The sequence below is a fragment of the Patagioenas fasciata genome, chromosome 2 (genome assembly GCF_037038585.1).
Source record: "Patagioenas fasciata isolate bPatFas1 chromosome 2, bPatFas1.hap1, whole genome shotgun sequence".
NCBI classification, from domain to species: Eukaryota; Metazoa; Chordata; class Aves; order Columbiformes; family Columbidae; genus Patagioenas; species Patagioenas fasciata.
The window spans coordinates 147,452,053-147,479,026 of record NC_092521.1 but is presented as its reverse complement, the minus strand read 5'-3'; the positions used below and the strand labels follow the sequence as shown (position 1 = coordinate 147,479,026).

Genomic DNA, 26,974 nt, shown 5'->3' with positions numbered 1-26,974 from the left:
GCAGATATCAGCAGACATTGCAGCACATAACTTGAGTCCAAATAAGTGTTTTACTGTCATTTTCATAAAAAGCTAGTGAACTGATAGGAGGTTTTCTGCAGTTTTTGGTTCCTTTCAGTTGTATTTCAGAGCCTCAGATTTGGTCCATGTGGAAAAAAAGGGCCAGAGAAAAGGGAAACATTACCTGATGTCTTAGAAGATCCCAATTTCAGTTCCCCCAAATCTGTACAGTGCTGTGACTAAGGTGTGCCCTATAAATAACAATACGATGCAGCTGTCAGCCTGCAAACCTGTTTCCCCCTGCAGGATGCATCCCTACAGCCCACTACTTTGTCCTTCCCACCCCATCAGCCCCAATTGCCTCCTTCTGCCCATCACTGTTACCTGAGAGCTGTGCTGCTGCCAGGAGAACAGCCACCAGGTGTTCAGGTGTGTGCGTGAGTCCTGCTCCCGGTGACGGGCCAGACACGGCACTTCTGCGTATCACTGGAGGTAGGGTTTTAAGCATTTGGCATCATATGAGGCTCATGAACAGAAACACAAGGTCTGGGTGCGCTCCGACTGACGTGGGGATTTCCAGGCTCGTACTCGGCTGAAGTCTAATGTTAGACATTTCTTTTTCCTGGATTTGCACTTATGAATGTAACAGAAAGCTGTGGATTCTCCTGTAGGCTCAGACAGTCATGGATATACACAAGTTCCACTTGAGTTTTGAGTCCCTAGTGAACAGGATCCTTGCCTCTCTTCATGATTATTAACAGAACTGACAGTATAGCTGAACAGATTTCATAAGGAACACCATATAATTAAAAGAGTGAGAAACAATCTCTCACTATGGCAATATATGAGCTTTAAGTCCTATATTAAGACAACTTTTTAATTTTTCTGTCTGCTTTCACCACTAGCTGCACCTGCACTCCAGAAACCTACGGGCCTCACTGTGCCTTGAAGTTTGATGACTGCCAGGGAGGATCTGAGACACTCTGTGGACATGGCATCTGCATAGATGGTGACAGGGATGAGCCCAACAGGGTAAGGAACAATGTCTAAGTCTCATTATATAGCACAGCATGAATTAGGAACAAATAATGCTGAGCAGCACAAAACTCTTTAGCACAAACTTCTGCTGAAATACAACAAGAAACACCACTGTGTCTTCTCTATTGTCCAAAGGACAGCAGAAAGAATTGAAAATGCCTTGTGTCTTGTTAAAGGTACTTATCACAGTATCAGATCTACTACTACATCCTTAGGGAGCTTGAGAACATTCTTTAAGTAAGTCTTATTTGAAGAATAACATTCATACTGTTCATTATCTGGGGAGTTCTAAGTTGCTATTTATTACTTAAATGATTTAGGAGGACAACCATCACGAATCTTGTTTTTCCTGAGAAAAGTCATACCTGTGGAACATTATTGTTGGTGGCCTGGGAGCCACCAGGGCTGCACAGCGGTTGGGTGGCTGCTGCTCATCGTTGGTGCTCCTCACTGTCAGCTGGACTCAGACTCTGGCTCCAGGCACAAGCTCTCCAACTGTCTGCCCTGGGTGGATGCTAATATACACTTGAATGGTCTTCTGGAGCAAGACAGCTGATTCTTTTGGGGATAGAATCTGGGTACAGGGTGTTCACTCCAAAGGGACCTATGGTATATGCCAGCTTTGGCTCTTTCTGCTCAGAGCAGCTCTCCAAAACTATTCTGACAAGCCTGTGCTCCTTAACACTCCTATACATCTGTGCACCATTCCACACACACCACATATTCTTGGTGCTATGCTATAAAATAATTTCTTTTCTCAATTTGTAAAAGCTTTCACAATTCATCGCTTGTTTTCTGCCCATTTTTTGTGGAGAAAGCTTTTCAAAAGGGTTCAGTGTTGGCTTAACAGTGTCTGCTCCTGTGACAATCAACAATAAAGCTCCCATTAGCTTTAATTGGACCAAAGCAAGATAAATGCTGAATTCTGGCCATTAGTTAAATTTACAAGAGAGAAAACCATTTTCCTCAAAGAAGATATGTATTTGCAATTTAATGCCAGTGCTACACATTGCAGATTACTGACTAGTTTGCTTAAAAGAAAACAGCCAAGCTGATTTCAGGTTTCTTACGCTGATCTGTTTACCCTGGTTACAAAGCAAGTTGATGACTTTTAATTATGTTTATGTACAGCTTGTAATTGCTGTTCATGTTCTCTGGGAGCTTTGGAGTAAATTACAGGTTTCTTTTATGAACATAATGAATGAGCCTGTTGTTACTTCCATAATCTAAATAGGTAAATACAGAGGAAGAAATGGACTGAGAAAACTACCATTGCACCTTATATAATAAAACAGAATGTGCAAACCATGTAATGCTCTGAAAACTTTCTCGCTGTAGTTTAAAAGACGTTTTATAAAATTAACTCCTCCTGCCCTTTTTCTTGACTGTTTTAACTGTCTTAAATGTGTGATGTGATGCTTGCTGTTGCAGCCCAAGTACCACTGTATCTGTGACGCTGGCTGGATGTCCCCTCCCGACAGCCCTGCCTGTAGTGCTGATGTAGATGAATGCAGCCTCCCTGACCCTCCATGTTCACAGAGTCCTCCCGTGCAGTGCTACAACACACCAGGCTCCTACTCGTGTGGTCCCTGCCCCACAGGTATCGTGTCCTTCCCTGTTCACCGATGGGAGCGGGTGGCAGTGGGTAGTACTGCCTGTATGTCATAAGCACAGACAGAAGATCCAGATGAGAGTTACTCCATGAAATGTTTTCATCTGTATTCTAGAGAACAAATGCCTGCAGGTTATGACACATATAGGTAACGTAGGCAGTGGAGTCTTGACATGTGATTTATCCATCCTGAACTGAACATCTCAATAGATTTGAGGTACCCTCATGTCCGTAGGTACTTTCATGTCCATCATGTCATATTACCTTCATGTAACAGGTCCAAGGTCCTTTCATGTCCATATGCCCACTGTCCTAAGGCAATATAAAAATCTAATTGTCCCCTCAAGCCATATAACCTGTGATTCCTCTTCCTGAGTTGGGTAGGTGGTGTGTATAGGAGGAGTATTTGGAGTATTTAACCAGAGTTACGATAAAGCTTTGCTGAAAATTGTACACAATGGCACTAGACCAGAACTACCTCCTCTTCAGGTTAAAGTCTTTTTGATTCTGGAATATCCAGAATACAGTTTAAATAAAACATTCTTGCACACATGTCTCCACCCTGTCATGTTTGTAACTTATTTTGCAGACCAGTATTAATTTTTATCAGTTATGAGTATGACAGGTCTTCTCTTGTGTTAATGAAATTCAAAAAGAATATTTTTCTTCTCTATGAAAAGACCTGGTCAAGGCACCAAATGAAAAGGCCAGGCATTTTCTGTTTTAATGTCTCTCCTGTGCTGCTTCTTAGGCTGGCAAGGAAATGGCTACAGTTGCCAAGATATTGATGAATGTGCAAGTAATAATGGAGGCTGCTCAACAGCACCGATGGTTCAATGTATCAACACAATGGGATCCTTCCACTGTGGGTTCTGTCCACCAGGTAAAACAGATTTTTTTTGTTGTTTATAAAACTATGGAAAGGCTTAAAAGTTGAAGATTCAACTCATTTGAGCCTGTTTCATTGTGGATGTGAGAAGCTCAAGTTTGTTCTTAAGAAATTTCACATGCAAAAAGCAATATCGTAACATATTAAAGTATATTAAAACTGTTAAAGAACATTTTGTAGAGTACCTCTCTGGTGGTCATCCTCTAAAATATGTTTCTTTTGTACTAGGTAGCCCTTTTCAGTGTCAGGGCCTTGATTTGATAAAGTACTTCCTTCATAAGATCATGAAGGGGAAACAAGGCTTGCATAATTATGACATAATTTCATCGTTTGTATTAATTGAAAGAGTATCCTGTGTGCCATAAATCAGCTGTATTGTCTGTCTTGAAAAAAAACCTTGATAATTGTCATGTTCTGTACATTCTCTAAGAAGGCAGAGTTTCCATTGCAGTACAGGTCAAGCAGTGGAAGTCATAACTTACATCTTTATTCCCTGTGGTTTATGATTTAAAAGGCTTTATGCAATGCATGCTATCAATACTAGAAATAATACCAGGAAAAAGAGTTTCTAATTGACCTCTCTATTGCTTGGCAATAGACTGTTGGTAGAGAAGGCCCTCAGTTACTGAGCACTAAGGGGCTATCACCATGCTGGAAACGTGGCCTCAGACAAGTTTTGATGTGGTGCAGTGGACCTAAGCTCTGGCCATGCAGAGTCATGGTGCAGTGCTTTGGTCCTGCTGAGCCCCCCAAGAGGAGCTGGGTGTTGTGTTTGAGACCCAAGGGCAGCTCTGGCCGCAGAGCGAAGCCCAGAGGTGGTCGGGGCCGGCTGGGTGCAGAAGCGTAGGGAGGGCAGCACATGGTGGCTGAGAAAGCTGAGTTTTTATGGCCTCACCTATATTTGGATAATACTGATCTAATTTTTTTCTAAAATCGTGGGAAGATTTATTTAAAATCTCAATTCATCCCTGCGGTGTAGAAACCACAATAAGTATGCCAGGATATACTCCAGTGGCAACCTCAACTTTTCCATTTTAATTGTAGAAGACTATTATTTTACACATATTTTTTTTCCCTCACCAAATTATTGTTTTGCTGTCAATACTCAGACAACATCATTTGTTATAGACTAACTGAGATTTATGTCTGAACAGGTTATGAGGGAGATGGACAAACATGTACTCAGGTTGATATCTGCTCTATAAATAATGGAGGGTGCCATCCTTCGGCTACTTGTACTTCATCTCCAGGTATGGTGCTCTCTTAAGGTTTGTAGGTTAATACTAGTGTGAATCTCGAAGAAGGTTTGGTTAGGCTGAATCCACTTTGTAGCAACATATTTACATTTCAGCCCCTTTTCCACGCTCAGTTTTCCCTCACCCAAAGGAGTTTTCAAGCAGGCTAGCTAAAGCCAGCAGGCTTTTCCACAAACATTGACAGAAATAGATCTAGGCTCCAGCAAAGAGCAGATTTCATAAAAAAAAAATGGGAAGACAGTCACCATTTATCTTTGATGTCATTATCCAATTTCAGCTTCTTTTACTGTTCTTCTCCTTTGCATTGGCTACTCCCACTGCTTCCCATGAAGGTGACCTTGGACTCTCAGATACTCATAGCAATGCAACACCAGGGATCTTTCCATGGTCAAACTGGGCACTGACCAGGGAAGCTATCAAATACGTTAGAATTATATAAAAGCTCTGCTTCAAAATGTCAAGGACCTTTGCTGTCATTGGTATTGTCATCATAACAAGGACTGAATGACTTTCTGTACCTTGTCTCACCTCCCAAGGGCTGATGCCATTTTGTTCCTGCCCATCTGGGTACACTGGAAGTGGATATGGACCCAGTGGGTGCTCTGCTCTTGGTGATACCTGCCAGCTGCAAAACCCTTGTGCAAATGGGAAGTGCTTGGTAAGTGCTGGGCTCCTCGCAGTTAGTGACAATGCTTTGTGTCATTACAACACAGAGACTGGTGAGACTGCGTGCTGAGTACACATGGACTAAAGATAATGAGGCAAGGTCAGTGGGGCTTGGAACATCAACAGATATACCTGGGGAAAACAAAGTGAATTTTAGGACACACAAGCCATTTTTTTGTGTTTGATGTAGAGGTGGCAATCTTGGCATTAATAACCCGAGAGGCTGTAGCTGGTACCCCAGGCTAGAGATGGGACACTGGTGCTGCTTGGGGAGAACTGATGAATGGCTGTCCCTAGTGGGACAGGAAATTAATTTACTACCTTGGATAATGGAGGAATTTCCCAGTACCTCTGCTGACTTTCAAACTGTTAATATCCAGTACAGGTAGTCATGTGTTCCTAAGCTGATCTTGTGAGAGACTACTGGAGGCTGTTAATATGAATATGGAAAGAGTGCTTCATGAGAAGTGATTGTACTCTTGCTGGTAGCCAAGTGTTTTAACCTTTACTGGCCGGTGCTGTGAATTCACTGCCATGCACAGCAACCATTTAGTTTGTCCACATGGACCCTGTTAAGGCCTTTTGGCTTCTTCAGTGAGATGTCCTGTGCTTAGGAAAGTCCATGCTGCAGACCTGGGGATTTAGGTAATTCTGTTGTGGAGCATATTTATTAAGATGATTTTGGATAAAAATTCACAAATGGCAAATTTGTTGTTCCAGTAGAGTCTAATGCCACTTGTGCGCATTGGTCTGCAGATATCCTCCTTTTGATGATCCTAGGAGCCAGGAGGGAAATAGAACATAAAATACGGACTCAGTAGTGTTAGGTTAATGGTTGGATTCAATGATCTTAAGGGTCTTTTTCGACCTAAATGATTCTATGAATCTATTATATATTACCTTCCCTTTTCTCATTTTCTGTGACAGGACATGATCCCTTCACCTCCACTCCACCCCTTACCAGCATTCCTTGCTCTTCTGTAGATACCTATTGTCTTTTCACTCAGATATTTAAAGGTCCTTTTGTGCCCTATTTAGAAACTATTTATTTTAGTCAGTCTGTTAAAAGATATGACATCTTCCCCTAAATCCTAACATACAATTGCAGGCAATCATGGCTACAAACTACTACTTTAAGATAATAACACAGTCAGATAACTTCAGCGATGTGACTACAGAAGTATCTAATAAAATACGGAGAGAACAGAGCTATATTTGGCCAGCATAATGACAGATGCAATGTTAATTAAATGCAGATCAGAAAACATCTTTTTGTCTTCTAAAGCAGCATTCTGAGCCCTAAATACACATCAAAATCCTCTTTCACCATGCTGAAAATCTCTGTTTAGGACACAGAGGACATGAACAGAGAATAAAAAAGCAAATAGAGAATGTAGCACATTGATTGTATGGCATCAAAGATGGGATTGTAAGAATGTACCTTGGAACACCATATTCTGCTTTACCTGTAAAAGGTGTGCCTATAAAGCAAGAAATATAAGGAAAAAGGACATAAGAAATTAAAGCAGTTAAAGATATGGAAAGACTTGATTATAAGGAGAAATATTAGAGGTTTAGACAAAACAAATGTAAAAGAGACATACAGAATGAGGAACAATGTGGAGAATGTAATGCAACTGTTCCCATTTGACATCCCTCAGGGTGAAAATGCAAGTTGACAGCCCATGTAACTGCAGTGCAGACTTCCCAGAGAACTGACCTGAGAGAAATTATTTATAAACCACTGTTACCTTGACTTGCTGTTTATAATAATATATAATATGATTGACTTGTTTCTAGGGTGATCATTTCAAAGCCAAGCAAACAGTGAATACAGATTTTGACTTCTTAGAAAGTAATTTGAGCCCTGCAAAGAAATAACTTAATAAAAAAAAACCAAAGAGCTAGATAATCTGATTAGGCTTTGAGTTTATTTTGGTATTTACCAGTCACCATCAATGTAATTGCATTCCAAATGTTTTATTTCTCTGCTCTGATATCTCCACCTAAAATAAGTGTAAATATCAGTCTTTCTGCCAACGGCATTGATTCCTTTAGATGATCCACGCTCAGTAATTCTTTTTGCATTTGTTTGTACCTGTAGGCAACAATCTCTGGATATTTCTGCCTGTGTAATGCGGGCTGGACAGGCACTAATTGTACAGAGAATATTGATGAATGCATTAGCAACCCATGCCAGAATGGGGGAAGCTGCACGGATGGGGTCAATGGCTACTCCTGCGAGTGCACCAGCTCCTGGACAGGACCTCAGTGCCAGACTGCCCAGCAAGGTATGGCCAGGACCTCCTGCCCTGGAGAAATGGGCCACTCACCTTCAGCGAGTAGATGCTTGCTGTAGATGATTAATCTGTGAATCAGAACCAAGTTCTGATGGAAAAAAAAACAACCACCTTCTCGAAGGATTACAGGTCCTGTCCCAAAGTCCCTTGGGGGCAGAGTTTTCCATGAGTTGTGTTTATAGCTGCTTAATTTAGCAACAGCAGCGTAACAGTGAAGTTGACCTGCAGGCCCAGTGGCCTTGACTAGATGCCAGGCATCCTAAAATCATGTATTTGTTCCTGAGAAAGTGATCTGGTGAGCTGGTTGGGAAAGAAGATCTGATATAAAGACAACAGATTTGCAAGATAATATATTAATGTTTCTCTTATGTGCATACTATTTCATTTGTTTTGAAGCTGAGAGGTCCTGATGTTTTTAGTCAAGATGAAAAGTCAGAAAAGGTTTTCAAACAGAAATTTAAAGAAAGAAATGTTATCAATGAAAATGGGGGAGTTTTATAGAGTGACTGCCTTTAGCATTTCTTCTTAATATCACTTTCTCTGTTTTTCTGTTTTGTTTTTCTGGGGTTTTTTTGTTTGTTTGTTTGTTTGTTTTTGGTTTGGTTTGGTTTGGTTTTTTTCCCATTAATTTTAATTTTAAAAAATCAGGATAGCATTCCAGTGAGCATCCCTATGGCAACCATCTGTTAGATGGCTCATATTTATTACACATTGCTGTGAAGAAAGCAGATTAACTTTTCACATTATACAGAGGGTAAAACTTTTACAGAGCCACTGTGAAATCTGATCTGTTTTAGAGCTCCTTCAAGCTCTTTTCTGTCTCCCTTAAATATCTAACCAGTAATCTTTATTATTATGCACATACCTGTTGAAAAGTAGAAAAACTATATTTTAACCATTCATAGTAGAAGGGATAGAAAACCAGTTTTTTGTCCAGTGAGAAATTGTAATGTACTAACTTCTGTTGTAGTTCCTAATCAAGGGAAACATTATACATTTTATGACATAATAATTCTGAATATGGTTGAGAAATGATGAGATGTTTTAGCTGGACACTTCAAACAAAATTATATTATTTTAACCAATCCCTGAAACAAAATACTTCATTTCAGTTTGCTGAAAATTAAATATTTATTTGGCATCAGTTGAATTTTGCACTACAGCTGCTTGTGGTATGCTGCAGCTATATGTGGTTCTATTTTGGGTGCTTTATGGACATATTTTTTTCATATTTAGTTGGGATTCCCAGTTCACAGCTCCCATATATTGAATGGCTCATTGAGAGAAAAGACCATGGTATATCATGAGAGGTGTTATCTGGCCCAAAAATCTGACCAAAAAGAATAAATGGGACAATAAAACAGCTGAAGGATAACTTCTATGATGCACCACTACCGAGAAAGACAATTTTATATCATGTTAGCTTCAAAATGTTATTTTATTGTAGGTGAATAATTTAAAAATTCAATCTGGAGGCAGCCCTCTTGAAACAAACTAGTTTATGGGCATTTTCCTGAGACAGAATCAATATATTTTGGCAGAAGCCACATATTCCAGCTGAAAATCTTTATTCTTTTTTTTTTTTTTTTTTTTTTTTTTTCCCCAGAAACTACTTTCCTCTCAGGGAGTAATTTTGCTTATTTTTTGTGATGTCATTCCAATTTAGAGGAAATCCTGAAGAGTCTTTTACAGAAGTATCTTTTACCATGGTTTTGAATGTTCAGGAAGCCAAAGCTATGCTAGAAAGTTAGGTTTTGTTTAAGTCTGTACAGCAATAGCACAAATTAATCAATTTATTCAATTTTCTCTCTCTTTCTGCAGTTTGTGGAGGATATCTCTCAGGCTCCAGGGGGACTTTCAGTTACCCTAACAACCCAAACAGCCAGCGGTACACCAGTGGGGTCAGCTGCGCTTGGGTTATTCAGACTAATCCCAACAAGGTAAAATAGAGTTCAGGTTAAAGAACCCCTCACTCTGCAGAACCCCTTAGCTCACGAGAGCAAACACAACCATCTTCATGCCACATACTCCAACACTGTGATCCAACGCCCTCAGAAGCCTTTTTCAAAGTGAATAAGTTGTAGACCCTTCCAAGCCTTCAGTCTCCTTACCCTAAGAATTAGCCCTGCTTATGTTTGCAAGCTTTGCTATGGAGCTGAGGGTTAGAATTTACTCATTCCTATAATCATTACATCTAAAAAAGAAACCTTAATAAAACACACCAGGCAACTGGAGATTTGTAATAAGTTTGTGAGGGCTGACATCACCTACCACCATGTAGAGAAGCTACCTATTTTATGTTTCTTTAGACTGAGATCTGTGAATAGCTGCATGAGAAAAGCTCTGCTCTAAGAGGATCCACAGGTGGTTCACGAGCTAAGTGGCCCCAGAACAATTTCATATTTCTGGTTTCTGAGCCTCAAAAATGTGGAATGCTGAATTCATACGATCAATGGCTTTGTGTAATAACAGCATTTGGATTTCTAAGGATTAATTTTAAAATGTTGCACTCCAATGTATATTCTGATTCTACTCTGCAATTAGCAATTCCACTTATCTTATAAGCAACAACTACACAAGATATTACTTCACACTTCAGCATGGGACTTCTTACTTGGAATATAAATATTTGATCTTTTTTGATATTTCATGGAATGATTTAAGCAGTTTTCTAAACGAGTGTTTGCTAGTGGTTTATGCAGCCCTATATGTATGAGACATATCCTCAGCTTTAGGTGTGAGAGTCACTGCTGTCTTCAGCAGAGCTGTATTAAGGCACATCAGTGAGGACATACATAAAGCTGTGTATGTCACTAAGTATCTAGAGTGGGCTTATGAGACACCAATTTGATATGTACAAAAAAAGATAATTTCATTTTTTTAACTCCCATGACAATATTTTCAACCATAGTGAGGGTAAGAAATGTTAATTACCTGATGAGAAAACTGCCACGGGAGATATGGAATAAAATATTTTATACTGTATTTCAAGTCTTTTGCATGGCCTGAAATATATACATATATATATATATATTTTACAGATAAAACAGACACAGGCAAATGTTCTCAATTTTTAGTTTACAGAAATAATGTTATTTCCAGACAACTTCCCTGTCCAAATTCTTTCCTATCTTCTCTTCTCTTCTTTTGACCCTTAAGATTCTGTAATATCTTCTTCTGTCCTCGAAGTTTTCAGGTAATGGCATAACGGCTCCAAAGCTCATAGATTCTTTCAGTTATATGAACACAGATAAACACATATAAACAGCCTTTTTATATAGTGTCCCAGCAGATAGGGAAAAAAAAAAAAAAAAATTTCTTCTTTTGTTACTTTCTGTTAGATTCTGCGCATTACTTTCCCATTTTTCCAACTGGAGACAAGTAATGGGTGTAGCTCTGCCTTCCTTCAAATCCACGATGGACCTTCAGCATCAATGCACATGCTGGGGAAATACTGTGGCTCCTCACCTCCTGCAGAGCTTTTCAGTTCCCACAGCTCCCTGTATTTCTGGTTCTACTCCAACTACACCATTACAGCTGGAGGTTTTACTGTTCAGTGGGAATCTCGGGATCCTGGTAAGTTTGATGAAATGTCCAATAATTTAGCATCTTCATGGCTTTGAAACAAAAAGAATGACCCATTTCCTTTGATTAGGTATCACAAGGAGCACTAGGACAATGTTTTACTAGGGACTGAGGCTGAAATGTAGACATATTTGTCACTTCAAAATATCTAAACTCCAACTCTCAGCCTCTGTGTGCATAACTTTCTCCTGTTTTTATGGCTGTTTTATATCTCCTGTGAGGAATCCCACAAGAGCATGTGTTCCTGGAGATGCTGTTCTTCTGTTCAGTTCTCTTTTCTCACAGAAGTATCTAGTGCTTTGAGCAAGCAAGTTGCCTTTTTTTGCCACTGACAATATGCAAGAGGCTAGAGGTTTTGAACCATGCTTTCCAAACATGAGAGATTTTTTTTTTTATTACAGGTATATGAAACAACCTTCCCTGTAATTAACACTTTTTAAAAGTGAAAACAGCCTTGTGCTAGGATAAAATATGGAGACTATTTGCAAAGTACAGAAATTCAGATTAATTTTGCAAATGAAATCCAAAACACACTGCTTTTGATCATTCTCCTAATAATAGTTCCATCGTAACTGGGAAAGAATCTTTCTTTCACTGTGCAAATCAGGAAATATTTGAACTTCTGCTTTTACAATCAAATTGCAGAATTAATTGTCAAATTTAAAGAAAGAAGTAAATTGTTGGTTTGTTTGGCTTGGTCTTTGTTTTAAAATTTATTCTGGATCCCAGAGTGGTACATAGTATTGGCACTACAGGAGAATTCATCTTCTGACATGTGGTGTTGAAGGATATGTTATTTCATGTTTCTTTTCTGTCAGAATGTGGTGGTGAGCTGATGGGTACTTACGGCTCGATAAGCTCTCCAGGATACCCTGGTAACTATCCTGTAAACAGAGACTGTTTCTGGACCATCTCAACCAGTCCTGGCCTGCTCATCACATTTGCTTTTGGCACACTAAGCCTAGAACACCATGAAAACTGCAGTTCTGACTATTTAGAGGTAAAGTTTAATTGTGGATTATGACAGCATTTTATGGCTATGTTATTGCAAAACAAGATATTTCAAAACTTTTTCTACGTACAGAAGGGGACTGTTCAAGAATTAAATTCTGGGTTGAAATACTCATTTGTACTTATTCCACCCACCAATGCACACTCAGATATATAGGCAGCACAGAACGAAGATGATATCACAGTCCACTGAAGTCAGTAGAAGTTTTGCAACTAAAGAGGAATAGGATTCAGGCCAAATACCTGGGGGGAATCTTTCACTTTCTTACAAAGTTCAATCTCCAAACTTCTTGTCGAATGTCAGCTCACAGAGAATTAATCTCTTTAAGGGAACCTATTAGGGAATAGGATTAACAGATTCATATTGCAGTACAGTCTATGACTTGATGTGTGAGTTTAGGCCTTTTTACTAAAGTGAAAAGTGATTGTTATAGAATTCGCCAATGCCGAGTTGTGGAAATGAGAAGCTGTTTTGGAATAGCATGTTTTCCAAAATTGTGAAATGCTGAGCATGATTTCAAGAAAACAACTGAACAGTAGATCTCCTGATACTTTCATTCCCTTTCGCAAAACCCTTGATGACTCTCCAAGGACCTTAATCAGAGCTCTGCTGGTGTGTCTGTTTCTCGGTTCCTGTGTGTTTAGAGGAAACTTCCTATGAGCTTTCCCACTACCCACCATCTGCAGTATCTTGTGTGGCCCCTGAGATAACTTTAAGATTCTTGGTATTGTTCACAGTTGGCACACACCTAATAATCCTAATCTCTGATTTATTATTCTGTCTAGATTCGAGATGGTCTTCTGCCACAAGACCCTGTCCTTGGTAAATACTGTAGCACTGGATCTCCACCCCCACTCCAAACCACTGGTCCATATGCATGGATCCATTTTCACTCTGATGACTTAGTTACAGATAAAGGCTTCCACATCATCTATACAACATCACCTGGTAAGTAAAATTCAGCATTAAAATTTGGTCTGTAACATTCCCAGGTAAATATACATCCCACAGATAGAGCCAACAGCACATGAACAGGTGTAATTAACACTTGCTATTGAATAACACGGAAATCCACTTTGATTTCCAGCCATTGTGCAGAAGCAGCCTAAACTGAGTTTCCATACTTGTGAATATCTCAACTAACGGATTTTTTTTTCTAATATATAATAGCAGATCCAAGTTGTGGAGGAAATTACACGGATAGCGAAGGGGTTATCACATCCCCTTTCTGGCCTAACCCTTATATCAACAACCGACAATGTATCTACATTATCAGACAGCCAGAGGATGAAAAAATATACCTCAATTTTACCCATATGGAGCTGGAGAGTCACACCGGTTGTTCATCAAATTATATCGAGGTGATTTCTCTTAATCAGTTGATATGAAAGGGTGATTACATGTGTGTTACAAAACGGTGCAGCAAAATTTCTGTCCCAAGGGCCACTGCAGAAATAGGTGTTTATCAAAGGACTAAGCATACCGATTTATTAGGGTTCAAAACTCACAGAGTCTAAAAGAGCAGGACTGTAGATTTAGAATGAAAGAAACATAAGGGAATAAGAAAATCTGTTTAGCTTAACACTAATTTTTAATCGGCTGTAAATTGTTATGGTGGACTTCAGGCCTTTGATAAGTGTATGCCAAATGCAAGAAAAATAGAAGTAATGCCACAGTCACTGTGCAGCATTTTCTGGAGTCATGGTGTTATACTCGGAATCTTTTTCTGGGTCAAAAAGGAACCACACCATATATATGTTTATATATACATACATACATATGTACATATATAAAATCAGGAATTTATTGTTACTATAGCTGAAATCTTACTAATCTAATTCAGTAATTGTATTAGTCTAAATCTAATTATTATAGAAAAATATGGAAAATGTAATAATAATACAATAGTAGCATTGATGCTGTCTGGGATACACTTGAGGCTGATTATTATGTTTACTTTTATATCTAACTCTTTCTTCATTGGTCTGCTTTTTCATGTTACATCCAAGTTTAGTACTATAGGGTGCCTTTTAAGTACACTAGATACCATTTCTTAATTTTTGTTGTTATCCCTAAACCGAGTTTTGTCCAGCTCCAGGTCTGCATTTCTCTGACGAACTGCAGGTGAGGTTTCACCTGGCGCTGTGCAGCTTGGAACTCCTGGGGGCCATGGGGGTCCCCAAGGGGCATATCAAGGCTTGTTCCACCACCCTGGCCAGGGAGCAGGGCAGCCTTGGGCATTGGGCACCTCGCTGGGGACAGGGATGGACCAAGGCCAGGCTGGGATGAGGGTGTGTGGGTGGTCCTGGCTCAGCAAAGCCCATGGCTGGGCAGGGCAGGGCTATGTGGGGCTGGAGACCAGTTCTGCTGCGATGTCGCTGGGGCAGGGACTCATGGCCCTGGGGGCTGACATGGAGTCCTGAGCTGAGGGCAGGATGTGGGGGACCTGAGGGACCCCTGGCTGTGTCGCACCCGGCCTGTATTTCTCCAGACAGCCACGAATACTTCATCCTGCATGGAATGGAATGACTGCTGGGTACTGCTCTTGGTATAAAACTGTGGCTGTACTGCACAGAGGTAAACAGATACAAACCAAACTGGGCACAGGTACCCGACTGATCAGCGCAGGTGCAGCCGCAGCTGCAGCAGTGGGACCAGAGCTGGGCCCCCGCTGCAGGCTGTGCGGGTACCTGGTACTGCAGGTTGGGTTTTGTGCTTAGTCTCTTCTTGACCAAGAGAGGAATAGGCCTCTGTCAACTCTGTGCAGTTAATCTGTTTTTAAAATATGTTATTGTGCTGACATTGTTCCCTTCCCTCCTCCTCTAATTCAGAGACTTTGGTTGGAATGAAGAGTAATTAATTTCTGAAATGAGAGGGGAAGTGTGTTTAATGAAAACAGACAGCTTTTGTTTGTTTGGCCTGGTACTCCTCTTGCCTAATTGCTGGCAGAACAGCAGCTAAATTCACAGCAGCCAGAGAAACAAAACCATTTCTGTTGAACACAATCAGTTTGTATTAGTTCAGCAAGGCGTTTACCTCGCTACTCACTGAGCGGGCACAGCCCGTTCATGTCCCTGTGCTGCTGCCTTCCCCTTGTCCTGCCCGCTCACTGGGGCTCAGCCCACAGCAGATACAGCACCAATGTTTTCTGACCGGGACAGCTGGTACAACCAAAGCACTGTGCTCTTTAGCAAGTCCTGATTTTCCACATTTTTCTAAAACATTGTTTCACTGGGTTTTATAATTAAGTTCAACTAGGGAGATAGCTTTTGGGTGTTCATGTTATTTTAAAAGTCAGTCTCTGACAATTGTTTTGTCAATTTGAAAATATGCAGATTATTCCCACCCCTGGTGACACCAGGAAACCTGTAGAGTTTCCACAGGGGCCATATACAGCTCACAGGCACTGGATCAGGTAGGGTTTTTTAATCTTTTACTAAGGAAGGAACTGCCTGTGATAAGGGATCTGCAATAAGAAACTAGACACAATAAAAGTTCTTATTTGAGAAAACCTGTGACACGGTGCTGCAGAGGTAAGATGTTAGGCAAGCCAGCTCCTTCTCCATACCACCCTCCTAACTGGTAATGGGAGACATTATTCATGTGGTTTAGAGAACCTGTTATTTTTATCATTATTCACAGGGCTACACCAAATATGTAGGAGAATCAGGTCAAGAAAAACATAAACTCATGTACTGATCATCCCATCCTTCCATTGTGCTCTCCTAAATCATGTGCTTGTGACAATTGCTTTGATGGCTCTTTGTCCCTTTATAAATAAGTAAACCTGTGTATTTATTTATTTATATATTTATTTATTTATTTATTTATTTATAAATTTAGCAGTTCCTGTGAGATTATAATTTGATCAGGATGTCAGATCCCAACACTTTCATGATCTCACATATTTTTTTTTTCTTTTTGATGACTAGGTTCGAGATGGTGACAGTGAGGTGTCTTCTCTTATTATAAAGTTCTGTGATAGTACACTTATGTCTCCAATCATTTCTACCAGCAACAGCCTCTGGATCAAGTTCAAGTCTGATGCATCTGTGCAAAGGGCTAGCTTCAGAGCCATTTATCAAGTTGGTAAGAGGAACTGGTGACTTGCTCAGTCAACTGATCTATAATTTGGACATTTTCAGTCATTTCAGTGTCATATTATCTGTATTATGGGCCTAAGACAAACGTCAAAAGAAAGGAAATTAAAAAAAAAAAAATAGAGCCAGCTTATCTATTCATTGCTGCCTTTAGAAATGCTAAAATGCTGTCTGCAATAGGTCTGTTGTAGACACTCCTACCATTCTTGGAAATGCACCCCCCATTGCTTCTATTAATGATAAATCACTTACCGCTAACATACCAAAGATGATATAGCTATAATTCTACCTAAATACTCATATTTTCATTTATTTCCATTATCCCTACCTTTTACTCTTTAATCATCAAGTCTGTCTGTTTGTGTGAAACAAATGAGTCAAATTCTAAAGATTTCATGAGCACTGTTAGATTGGTCTTCTGTATATACATTTATGCTATAATTGTAGAAATACGTTCTTTTAAATAAGTTTTTAATGATACTTGGATGATCTGTTGTAGAGGCTGTAAGAAGGTTTTTAGGGCTGATTTTCTTCTTATTCCGTAGTGATGTTTGATAGACATCCCATTATACGTTCCTTGAAAGCATTTATCACAAGTGCTGATTCTTGGTGTCTCTTGGCAGCCTGTGGAGGCTCCTTGTCTGGAGCAGGCACTATCCGTTCACCTTACTACCCCAGGACGTCCCCTCACCCAAAGACCTGTGAGTGGATCATCTCCCAGCCACCTGGTAAAGTGGTGGTACTTAACTTTGTCGACTTTGATCTTCAAAATGCAACCACTTGTGACTCGGACTACATTGAGGTAAAGGATAATATGCATATACTATGAAGAGCAGATAGATCCTTATCTGTATGTTCCTTTTCATACTCATCTCCGCCAAAGCAGAACTGCTTGACAGACAAGCACTTCTACAGTAGTTATAAAAACTTTTCCAGGTTCATAATGGGACCCCAAATCTTTTCTTTGTTCTCCAAAGTTGATATGCCCATTTTGATAATCAGAGATGAGTATCAGATGTCTTTAATTATCAAAGACAGACCTGGGTTTGGATGTTTGTGTGCTACTTACTGTTGAGGGCGTAAGATCTCGGCTTTTCTCCATTTGACACATTTTGGGTAGGACAGTCCTTCTCTGGCAGTCATAAGGTTGCACTGTATGTGCCTGTAGTAGGGTAGGGTTTGACTTAGTAACAATCTCTTCTATATGATTCTTATTAATTCATTTATGCTTGCAACTTCAATATAATAGAAATTTGTATGGGATATTCTGAATACACTGTTCTTCAGGTCAAAGATGGCAACAACACAGACTCTCCTCTTTTGTATAAATACTGTGGTACAGCTGGACCATCTAGAGTGCAGTCTACACAGAACAATCTCTATATCAAATTCAGAGTTTCCTCTCTTACCAGCCTTGGTTTCAGAGCTGAGTATTGGCCATTAGATACAGGTAAGGATTTTTTGTTGTTTTCTTTGTAGAGTGTTGGGACTTTCCATATTTTCCTGTACACTGAAAACATTTGTGTAGTATGCATTGAGGAAAAAAAGACTACGAAATTTCAGAAAGAAAAATATCCAGTTTTATAAGTGCCTAAATTTTTAATAAGTATATTGTTTAACCTGATGTTTTAAAACTCTACAGTATGTGGAGAGATTTTCACTGGGCCAGAAGGAACCATTACAAGTCCAGGTCATCCAGATGTCTACCCACATGGTATTAACTGTACCTGGATTATCTCCGTTGAACTCGGCTACCTTATCCGTCTGACATTCACTTCATTTAACTTGGAATTTGAAGACAGTTGCAGAAAGGATTATCTTGAAATATATGACAACAGCACTGCGCAAAAATTGGGAAGGTGAATATGTCTATTAGCCTACAGAGCTGAATTACTGAAGAGTGAGTACTGTCCTGTAGATCTCGACATCCAATTTGTTTCCTTAAATTTTGTGGAGAGATTAACTTCTCTGCATTACAGAAACAATACCAGTAATTTCTCTGCCTAAGGCAGTAGAGGCAGCTTGCTTTCTTTGACCATAGGATGAGAAGCATATTTAATAAATATCGTACTAGGAGAAACTAGCTTGTGTCACGAGGACAGTTTCTTTAAGGACAGGTTTCAGTAGCTGGCATTGTCCAGCTCCATTAACATTTTGATTTATGGGAAATAAATTCAAAAGCATCTGTGCAAGGAAAAGATGTGATTTGAAGCATTTGCAGAAGTGAAAGATTACTTTAAAAATTGTGCATTTGGATCTCAGCAAAAACTAAACTGAAGTCTGCATTTTATAGGATTTTGTTTTCACTTTCTCCTGATATGTGATTTTATCTTAGGGAAGTATATTTGCTTTTTTTCTCCGTTCACCAGCTCCAGTATATACAGGGTTTTCTTGCCACCCTAGAATTCAAGAACATCTGAACTACTTGGGAACAGTATCCAGCTGCAGCTACAGGCTGTAAAGTAGTTGACTGACATGGCAGTATTTTGGAAAATAAGAAGCAAATGACTATCATATTATAATGGAGAGCGTTTTGCAATCTTAGCCTTTGACCAGCCACTCTGACTCCTACAAAAGAACAGAATACATTGTAGGTACGGAATAGAATAATTTCAATAAGAGTTTGACAACTTGATCAACAGTTTCTCCACCAGCTTTGCCATGCAAGATTTTACCCTTGGACATGTAGTGTGCTGTTTAGTCCCATGACACAAGGTCCATGGCTGGGGTCTGTATCATCCAAAGGAGACATTTGTGTATATGTAGCTGCTCAAACTTCTCAGGAAAGCTGAATCCTCTTCCAGGAATATAGATGCCCCATAAAGTGCTGCCATTCAATTTGAGGCATCTTTTTGCTGCAGGTACTGTGGAAGATCAGTTCCACCTTCTCTCACTAGTGGTGGCAACATGATGATGTTGTACTTCGTGACCGATTTCAGCATTGTATCTGAGGGCTTCTCAGCTAATTATATCTCCCTGGATGCAACAAAAGGTAATATCTCAGTCGGTTCATTATGCAAATTAAATGTTTTCAGCTGTCACTTTATAACCACTGCTAGAAACAGAAACATTCTGTTAACAGAAGACTGCCTGGTGCCTCTTCAACCCCTTCTTTTCTATCCTGCTCTATTCACAAGCCTTTTCCTCCCTAGGAAAGCAGAAAGCAATTCCTGTAAGCAGCACTGCTGTTTTCTTTAAAAAGCCAGTAAGAGCTGACATGGCAGAACTGCATGAATTATTTAGGAAATAAATTTGCTTTGCCATTCTGAGCTAAGTATGTGTGATCTGAGAAGCTTAGCAAACATGGACAACTCATTTGAATTGGAGACTCTTGGGTGCCATGAAAATTAATTTAGTCTCAATTAAGATGCAATATTGATAATAGGCAGAGAGAGGTCATATAGGATGAAATTTGATAAAGCAGCAAAATAACCTGAAAGCACAAGCTGTTTTTTTTCATCACGATGGAGTGCAACATTTCTGTCTCCAGAAGAGTACAAGGCTCCTGTTATGTCTTAAACCTGTATCTCCTTTTAAGGGTCCCAAGACATACATCACTAGGGAAAAGACTATTGAAGAGAAGAATGACTGTCCTTTCCCTTAGTCCTCTAAAGCAGAGAAAAACTAACAAATTGCTCAGAATTCTAATTGATTTGAAGGTTTTCCAGGGTGGGGGCACATCTGTGTTTTCAAACTATGCTGAGCCTGGTCCAGCATTTGCACATCTCTCCAGCACTGACACTGTTTTAGCAGTGATTGAGCTGTGCTCTCGAAAGAGCAGTCTCCTGGTGAAAGACTGTAACTGCTGCTTTCGTAGACCCAGCAGACGTGTGTCTGCTTTTGATCTTGTCACTGCTAAACACAGATTTATGTGGGTAGAGGGACAGGTTCTGCCTAGCAGAATTAAACCACACAAGAGGTAGAGTGGGACAACGAAAAACAGTGAAAATGAGAATAGCGTTGTAGCTGGGTTATTTGTGTACTCATCGTTAACCAGTTTCTAGCTGGTTTATATATGTGTATGCAGGATACAAGGGTTTTAGTCAATGAATAGCAGAAATTCATAGTGCTCATCCAGGCAGACATAAACTACCAATGGCTTCTTGCTGTTTGCTATTATTTGCTTTAATCCTTTTATTTTTCCTATTTTCTGGGTTTCTCCAACCTGCTTAAAAACAGAAAAATTTCCGATTTCTACCTTGTGAAAAATAACTCCTTTATTGGTGACAGCTTGGAAAATTTGGCTATTATTTCATCTCTCAAGCATGTGTGTAGGCGAAACCATTACAGATTTTGCCACTGTTTTTGTTCACTACCAGAGAACTTATAAATCCAAATAATCCATTTTCTCAGCTGCCTTCTTTCATACTTGATTTACTTGGCATGGTAACGAAAAAGCCAGTAAAACCTATTAAGATTTAATGAGAACTATTCCAAGAAAGAAATTTCTATTCTTTAGAAAATAATAGGCCAAAAAGCAAGTTCTACTTTTAAAAGTCTTTCCAAGAAAGAGTCTGTAGCTTGAAAACTGAATTCTTACTAGTGAGAAACAGTGAAATTATCAGCTTTATTAAGGAAGTGTTTTGTGAGCCTGTTTTTGCAGTTGCTAACTGTAACTTCTGTAAATATGGTTGTTGCTTGTTAATGTGATTTTTACTTTACCTCCTATTAATATTTCATGGGTAGATTTGATTCCTTCCTAACTCTTCTTATAGCAGCTCTTCTCATAGTTCTTCAAGATTAAAATATTCTGTACTCAACATTAATCCATATTTCTGTTTCACTCAGACCTACAACTATGATCTCCAGAATAAATGTTTTTTTCACTTCAACCACTATAGTTTGCAGAATTATGGCAAAGTAGCAGATAACTACTGAAACAGAGAGTAATAAACTTAAAATAACTACAATATTTTCTTTACAGAGATTCATTTCTTTTGGTCCCAGCACAAGCATAGCAGTACTTTAAAATTGTCATAAATACTGAACTGCTGGCATTCATTTTTGATTAAGAATAAAGTGTTTTGAAGTCACTGTGGCCTGAGAGAGGGCAAAAGTGTGTATATGCACTTTGCTACAAGAAGCAACTCCCCATTTTCCTGAAATCATGTCAAGTTTAGTTTTCCCACTGTGAGATGTTTAGAGCTGATATTCATCTTATGTATATCCAGTTACACTAAGGTATCAAACTGCTGAACATAATTATATATGAAATATTTACCAAAGCTATGGATTATTTTTTTTCTTTAAATCTGCTGCCTAGTTTGATTTTTTCTGCTAAGAAAATATGGTTCTAATAATGTTTCTTGTGCAATAAGAATCCCTCATGTTTCTGAGCTGTTTTCTTAGCCAGCTACAGTGTAACCAATATCAGAACTTGTCAAAGCTGTTCTGGTTCATATTAGATGTTTCAATAGGCTTTTGCCTCAAGTTATTTTACAGAGAATGAGCCATTGAAAAGATGGATAAGATTCTCCAAAAAAGGAGTAAAAAAAAAAAAAAAGATAAATATAAGTGGAAAAAAAAAGGTCTTTGTGTAAAACAAAACTAATTTTCTTCTCTATGCATCTTAGAACAAAAAGTTTTTGTTAGCATGATTTATATGTGATATATTAATTAGTTGAAAAGTAGCCTGAAAATAATGACAAAGTTGTATTTCCTGCTCAAAAAACGTAAATGCCATGAGATACAGCCGTGGCTGTGGTCCATGAAGTGCAAACAATTGTTTTAGCAGTCTGCCAGCTAGTAGCTGTGAATAGCTCATATAGCAGGAATAGAAATGGAAATCCATCAGTGAAATATACCCATATGGCACACAGTTGTTTAAAATGTATATTGCCCACTTAAACTATCTGTACCTTGGGTGCTCAGTTCTTGGCCATCTTTCTGTCTTTTAAAAGGAGAGTCACATGGAAAGCATGGTAATATTTAGATTTATTTCCTAGAGTACATGTCTCAAATACCAGATAGACGAATGTCACTAGAACCATGTAAGTGTTATGACAGACTTTAAGGGTTTCCTTTTGCCCATCTTGGCTGTCCATAGCACAAATACTGAAAAATCTTTGAAAGGGCTCAGTCTTTCCTGGAAGTGTTGATCAGGGTCTTCAAAAATCCATAATTTTTCAATAGGAATAACACAGTGTATGTATTTTATTGTCCTCAACTTCTTCACAAGTGGTAATTTGTTTTACTTTGAAATGGGGTATTGTGCAGGATTTTTAAAAAATTTTCTTTTGACCAAAGACGGGAATGGAAAGTAATGGTTAAACAAGGCTGAGCAAAGACATCAAAAAAAGCTGAAGTTCTACATGCACCTTGGGCATCTGCTCAGCTCACCCTGATTGTCCAGAAAACGCTCCATCAGCTGGTGACTGGCAACCTGTTAGACCACTGTAACTTCGTTATGTTCGATCAGGGTATTAGTCTGCCTGTATATTCTTATAGATGTGTATACACCTCTATAGTGTGTATAAATTAACAGAAGACAGTTGGAGATTCTTCTTGAACAGCTGTACCCTATGTTCCTAAGGGATTTGGGTCTGAAACAGGACAAAGGGCCTCTGTGTGCCTTCTTGCTGAAAATTAAGCCTGTGAGCATCTGCCAGCAGCAGTAACAGAAGGCCTTGAAGTGCAGATGAGTTTTTCCATTGCCTGTGGAGAGGAATATACTTCATGTGATAGTTTCTTCCTTTTTATTGTTGTTTGTTTGTTTGTTTGTTTTCCTAAACATGTATAATGTTACATAAAGGTCTAATTGTGAGGGATCCCAGTTTTCCTTTGGCTGACCAAGACAGAAAGAAAACTGCAATTTTACACATGACACTATAGTTTTATTTTTGATTAGTTGGAATTGTGGTAAATGATGAATATCTCTTTATGGGAGAAAACAGGAATATAATTTTCTGCAGTATGCATGATTGCATGACTGAGTGGTACTAAAGTTGGCATTTTTCTCTGCTGTTGGCTATTACAGTGGGTTACTGCCATTTATGGCATTTTTTTTTTTCAGAGGAGCAAACACGCAGAGTACCAAAATCAGAAAGCAGATTGAATAGTTTTCAAAACCTCACATGCTGGCAAGGCAAGATGTGCGATTGTCCTTGACAATTGCCACTGCCTTCTGTTTTTCATAAGCTGCAGTAAGTGTCTTCAAACTAAACTGAATTCATATTTTTTCCAGGCGTATAGCAATTACATTACAGAGTTAGACTGCATTTTGAACTTTGGCAAAGGAGTCAAAGTCCTGTTTTTCTGCTAACTTTGCTAATAGCTAATAGCTTTCCTGCCCAAGCACCTCCCCAAATGCCATGTTAGTGAGGTGAGTGCAGAAGGGGAGTGCCAGCTCTCCTACTGAAAACAGAACACAACGAATGAATCCAGCTACCAGAAGAGCGTTGGCTGACACAAAATGTGGGTTCATTTATACTTTTCGTAATCATCATAGCAGCATCTAACTTGGATTTATTTCATTGTAGCCAGAAGTCTGACATTTCTAAGGCAATCACTGTTCCACCTTTTGTATTTATCCCCCTTAGCTCATAAGACAGAAATGTGAAGTGTAGAGCAGTATAGAGCATCCAGTTTAAAACAGCACACTTGGGATATGAGTTTCTGTATGGATTACTGCTAAGAAAAGAAATTCTGGTGAGGGAGGCAACCGGGACAATTCTGTGGAATTTCTTCTTAAAAGGGCTGATAAAAATATTTTGGCTTCTGTGTTGCTAATTTTACCCTGAGGGCCCTTATCTGGTACCATCAATTTTAATATTCTCCAGGCTGAAAGCTAGCATTCATGCTCCCAGTGGATAAGGAATGGCACCATTGCAACATCTCTAACCATTAAACATGTATGACTCAGGCACCTACCAACCTGCCATTCCCAAATTAGAAGGAAATAATTAGTTTAAAATAAGTAACCTAATAAATATGCATACATTTTCTTTTTATTTTTTATTGCTTTTTGTGTAATGAGCCATTAGGAAAAACTTGGGTCACATTTCTTTTTGACTTGTCAATACCAAAGTACAGTCCAATGACAGAAAATTAATGGCCTGTTTCTGTGCCATGTTTCTTTGTTCTCATAATGGTGAACTAGGAACATGAGTCTGGTAGCTAGCTTTGGGGCTATTTATCCCTCAGAAAACATTTTCAACAGAGGTCTTCCAGGTGACCAGGTATGTAAAAAAACCCAACATTAAATATATACCATTAAAACCAAAAACATTTTAGTAGTTAGAATGGATACGGAGCAGACATAGAAATGACAGAGCTTAGACATGGAGGGCCTGAGCTGTAATTTCATAACTTGCCCTTAAATTATTACACAATATATCATCTCCTCATAGCTAGAAACTGCATTCAGTTTCTACCACCACTGCTTTTCAGAAATTCAGGAATCCTGCCTTTTGTGTTGATCAAGACATCCCTTTCAGTTTCCCTTCTCTGCTTACTTGGGTTTTAGGTCGAAGCCAACTTAGGCAGCTGAAACTACTCTTTCATTGCCTGTTTATTACAGACACAGTGTTATGATAAAACTGAACAAATGAACTCAAATATAAGAATTTCCATGAAAAAGCTGGATCCTGGTTTTAGTTTCTAGTGATGACATTTAGCACTAAGGTGTGTTGAGGAAGAGTTATAATGCACAGGAGCACAGGATGTTTGCTCCTTTGCTGGAAGTAGAAATTTCCTGTTACTTTTGCATACACATTCAATTAATTCATACCTGTTTCTTTTCTTTTTAAAGTGTGCTCACATGACTACAGTACTGAAATTGGTGTGCTAACGTCTCCAAACTATCCCAACAACTACCCTGTCCGGATGGAGTGTATATACACCATCACAGTGGGAATAAACAGACAGATTGTGCTGAGCTTCACCAACTTCAGCTTGGACGGGAATAAACGCTGTACAGAGGATTATGTAGAAATCAGGCAAGTCTGATTATTTCTCTGGTTCTTATTACTCTTAACAATCTGTCCAAATCCACTTAGGTATGTTCAAAAGCCGTAGTTTTAACTATACACCTGTGCTGTCAATGTGGGACTTTAAAGGCTACCTTTTCCTCCTCCCACCCTGCTCTGTTGTTGGCTTTCCCACTTGGTAAATTCCAGTTCTCAGAGACAGTAAAGTGTGTGGACTGGTTCCCATGCACTGCATTCTGGTTGTTTTCCTCAGTGCAGAAACAAGAATTTTATTACCTGTTTTGTGGCATATTCTCCATGATATTTGAAAACTCATGGCAATCAGGTGAAGTCTCTAGTGACTGGAAAATAGGGAACATTGCACCCATTTTGTAAAAGGGTAGAAAGGAGGACCCTGGGAACTACATGTGGCCGGGAAGATCATGGAACAGATTCTCCTAGAAGCTATGCTAAGGCACATGGAGGACAGGGAGGTGATTTGAGACAGCCAGCATGGCTTCACCAAGGACAAGTCCTGTTTGACCGAACTAGTGGACTTCTGTGATGGAGTAACTACATGATCTGGACTTCTGTAAGGCCTTTGACACACTTTCCCACAGTATACTTCTCTCTAAATTAGAGAGATGTGGATTTGATGGGTGGACTGTTTGGTAGATGAGAAACTGGCTGGATGGTTGCATCCAGAGAGTAGTGATCAATGACTCAATGTCCAGATGGAGATCAGTGACAAGTGATGTTCCTCAAGGGTCCACATTGGGACCAGTACTGTTTATAATATCTTGATCAGTGATGTAAATAGTGGGATCAAGTGCACCTGCAGCAAGTTTGCAGATAACACCAAGCTCAGGGGTCCAGCTGATAACCCTGAGGGATGGGATGTCATCCAGAGGGACCTGGACAAGCTCAAGAAATGGTCTCATGTGAACCTCATGAGGTTCAACAAAGCCAAGTGCAAGGTACTGCGCCTGGATTGGAGCAACCAAGTACACGTCCTTTCTGCTGTGTTGCTATACAGGATTTGCACTTTGCAGTGTCAGTGCACCCATTTTTGTCCTCATGAGCCAGCTCCCTAGATGAACCATGTCCAGAGAACACTAGTGTGTTTTTTCACTCTGAGCATGCTGTGTATTTCCATAACCTCAAGGAGCACCATGATAAAACTTATTCTGAACCTTATACCAGATATTCTATATGGGTTATTTTGCTGTAAGTAGTGTCTTATTTTTTAGAACCAAACAAAAAGCTGTCTGCTGAACTTGCAGTATTGAGATTTTGAATTCCTGTTGAGTTAGCTGTTTTTTCAGCTGTACATACAAACTGGAGAAAGTTATGAAAAAATGAAAGGCTTTTTCAATATTTTCTAAGTGTTTCATTTTTTCATTTTAAAACAACAATCTGAGATTAAATTTGATCTAACTTTATTTTAATGGTTAACACCTCAATTCAGGGTAGACCTGAGTTATAACAATTTGGTGGTTTTTTTCACTTTTTCACCTTGGGAACTGAAAACAGTGATTTATTGCATAAATCTGTCTCTGTTGTCACTATGAAGAGCTCAGCAGCACTAAACAGGTTTTAAGATATGACCA

The 26,974-nt window shown here is 39.2% G+C and overlaps 1 protein-coding gene across 1 annotated transcript in view; it reads left to right on the top strand.

The window, feature by feature from the left end:
- CUBN (cubilin) overlaps positions 1-26,974 on the top strand; it is a 141,967-nt gene that overhangs the window by 6,613 nt on the left and 108,380 nt on the right. Inside the window, exons 7-23 of the mRNA XM_065831316.2 lie at positions 906-1,032; positions 2,470-2,638; positions 3,402-3,533; positions 4,694-4,789; positions 5,332-5,453; positions 7,566-7,752; positions 9,583-9,701; positions 11,103-11,337; positions 12,165-12,346; positions 13,144-13,306; positions 13,529-13,719; positions 16,291-16,447; positions 17,082-17,260; positions 17,746-17,908; positions 18,101-18,317; positions 19,320-19,450; positions 25,208-25,394. Of these exons, the coding sequence (XP_065687388.1) occupies positions 906-1,032; positions 2,470-2,638; positions 3,402-3,533; positions 4,694-4,789; positions 5,332-5,453; positions 7,566-7,752; positions 9,583-9,701; positions 11,103-11,337; positions 12,165-12,346; positions 13,144-13,306; positions 13,529-13,719; positions 16,291-16,447; positions 17,082-17,260; positions 17,746-17,908; positions 18,101-18,317; positions 19,320-19,450; positions 25,208-25,394 (2,757 nt within the window). The remainder of the gene's footprint in view (positions 1-905; positions 1,033-2,469; positions 2,639-3,401; positions 3,534-4,693; positions 4,790-5,331; positions 5,454-7,565; positions 7,753-9,582; positions 9,702-11,102; positions 11,338-12,164; positions 12,347-13,143; positions 13,307-13,528; positions 13,720-16,290; positions 16,448-17,081; positions 17,261-17,745; positions 17,909-18,100; positions 18,318-19,319; positions 19,451-25,207; positions 25,395-26,974) is intronic.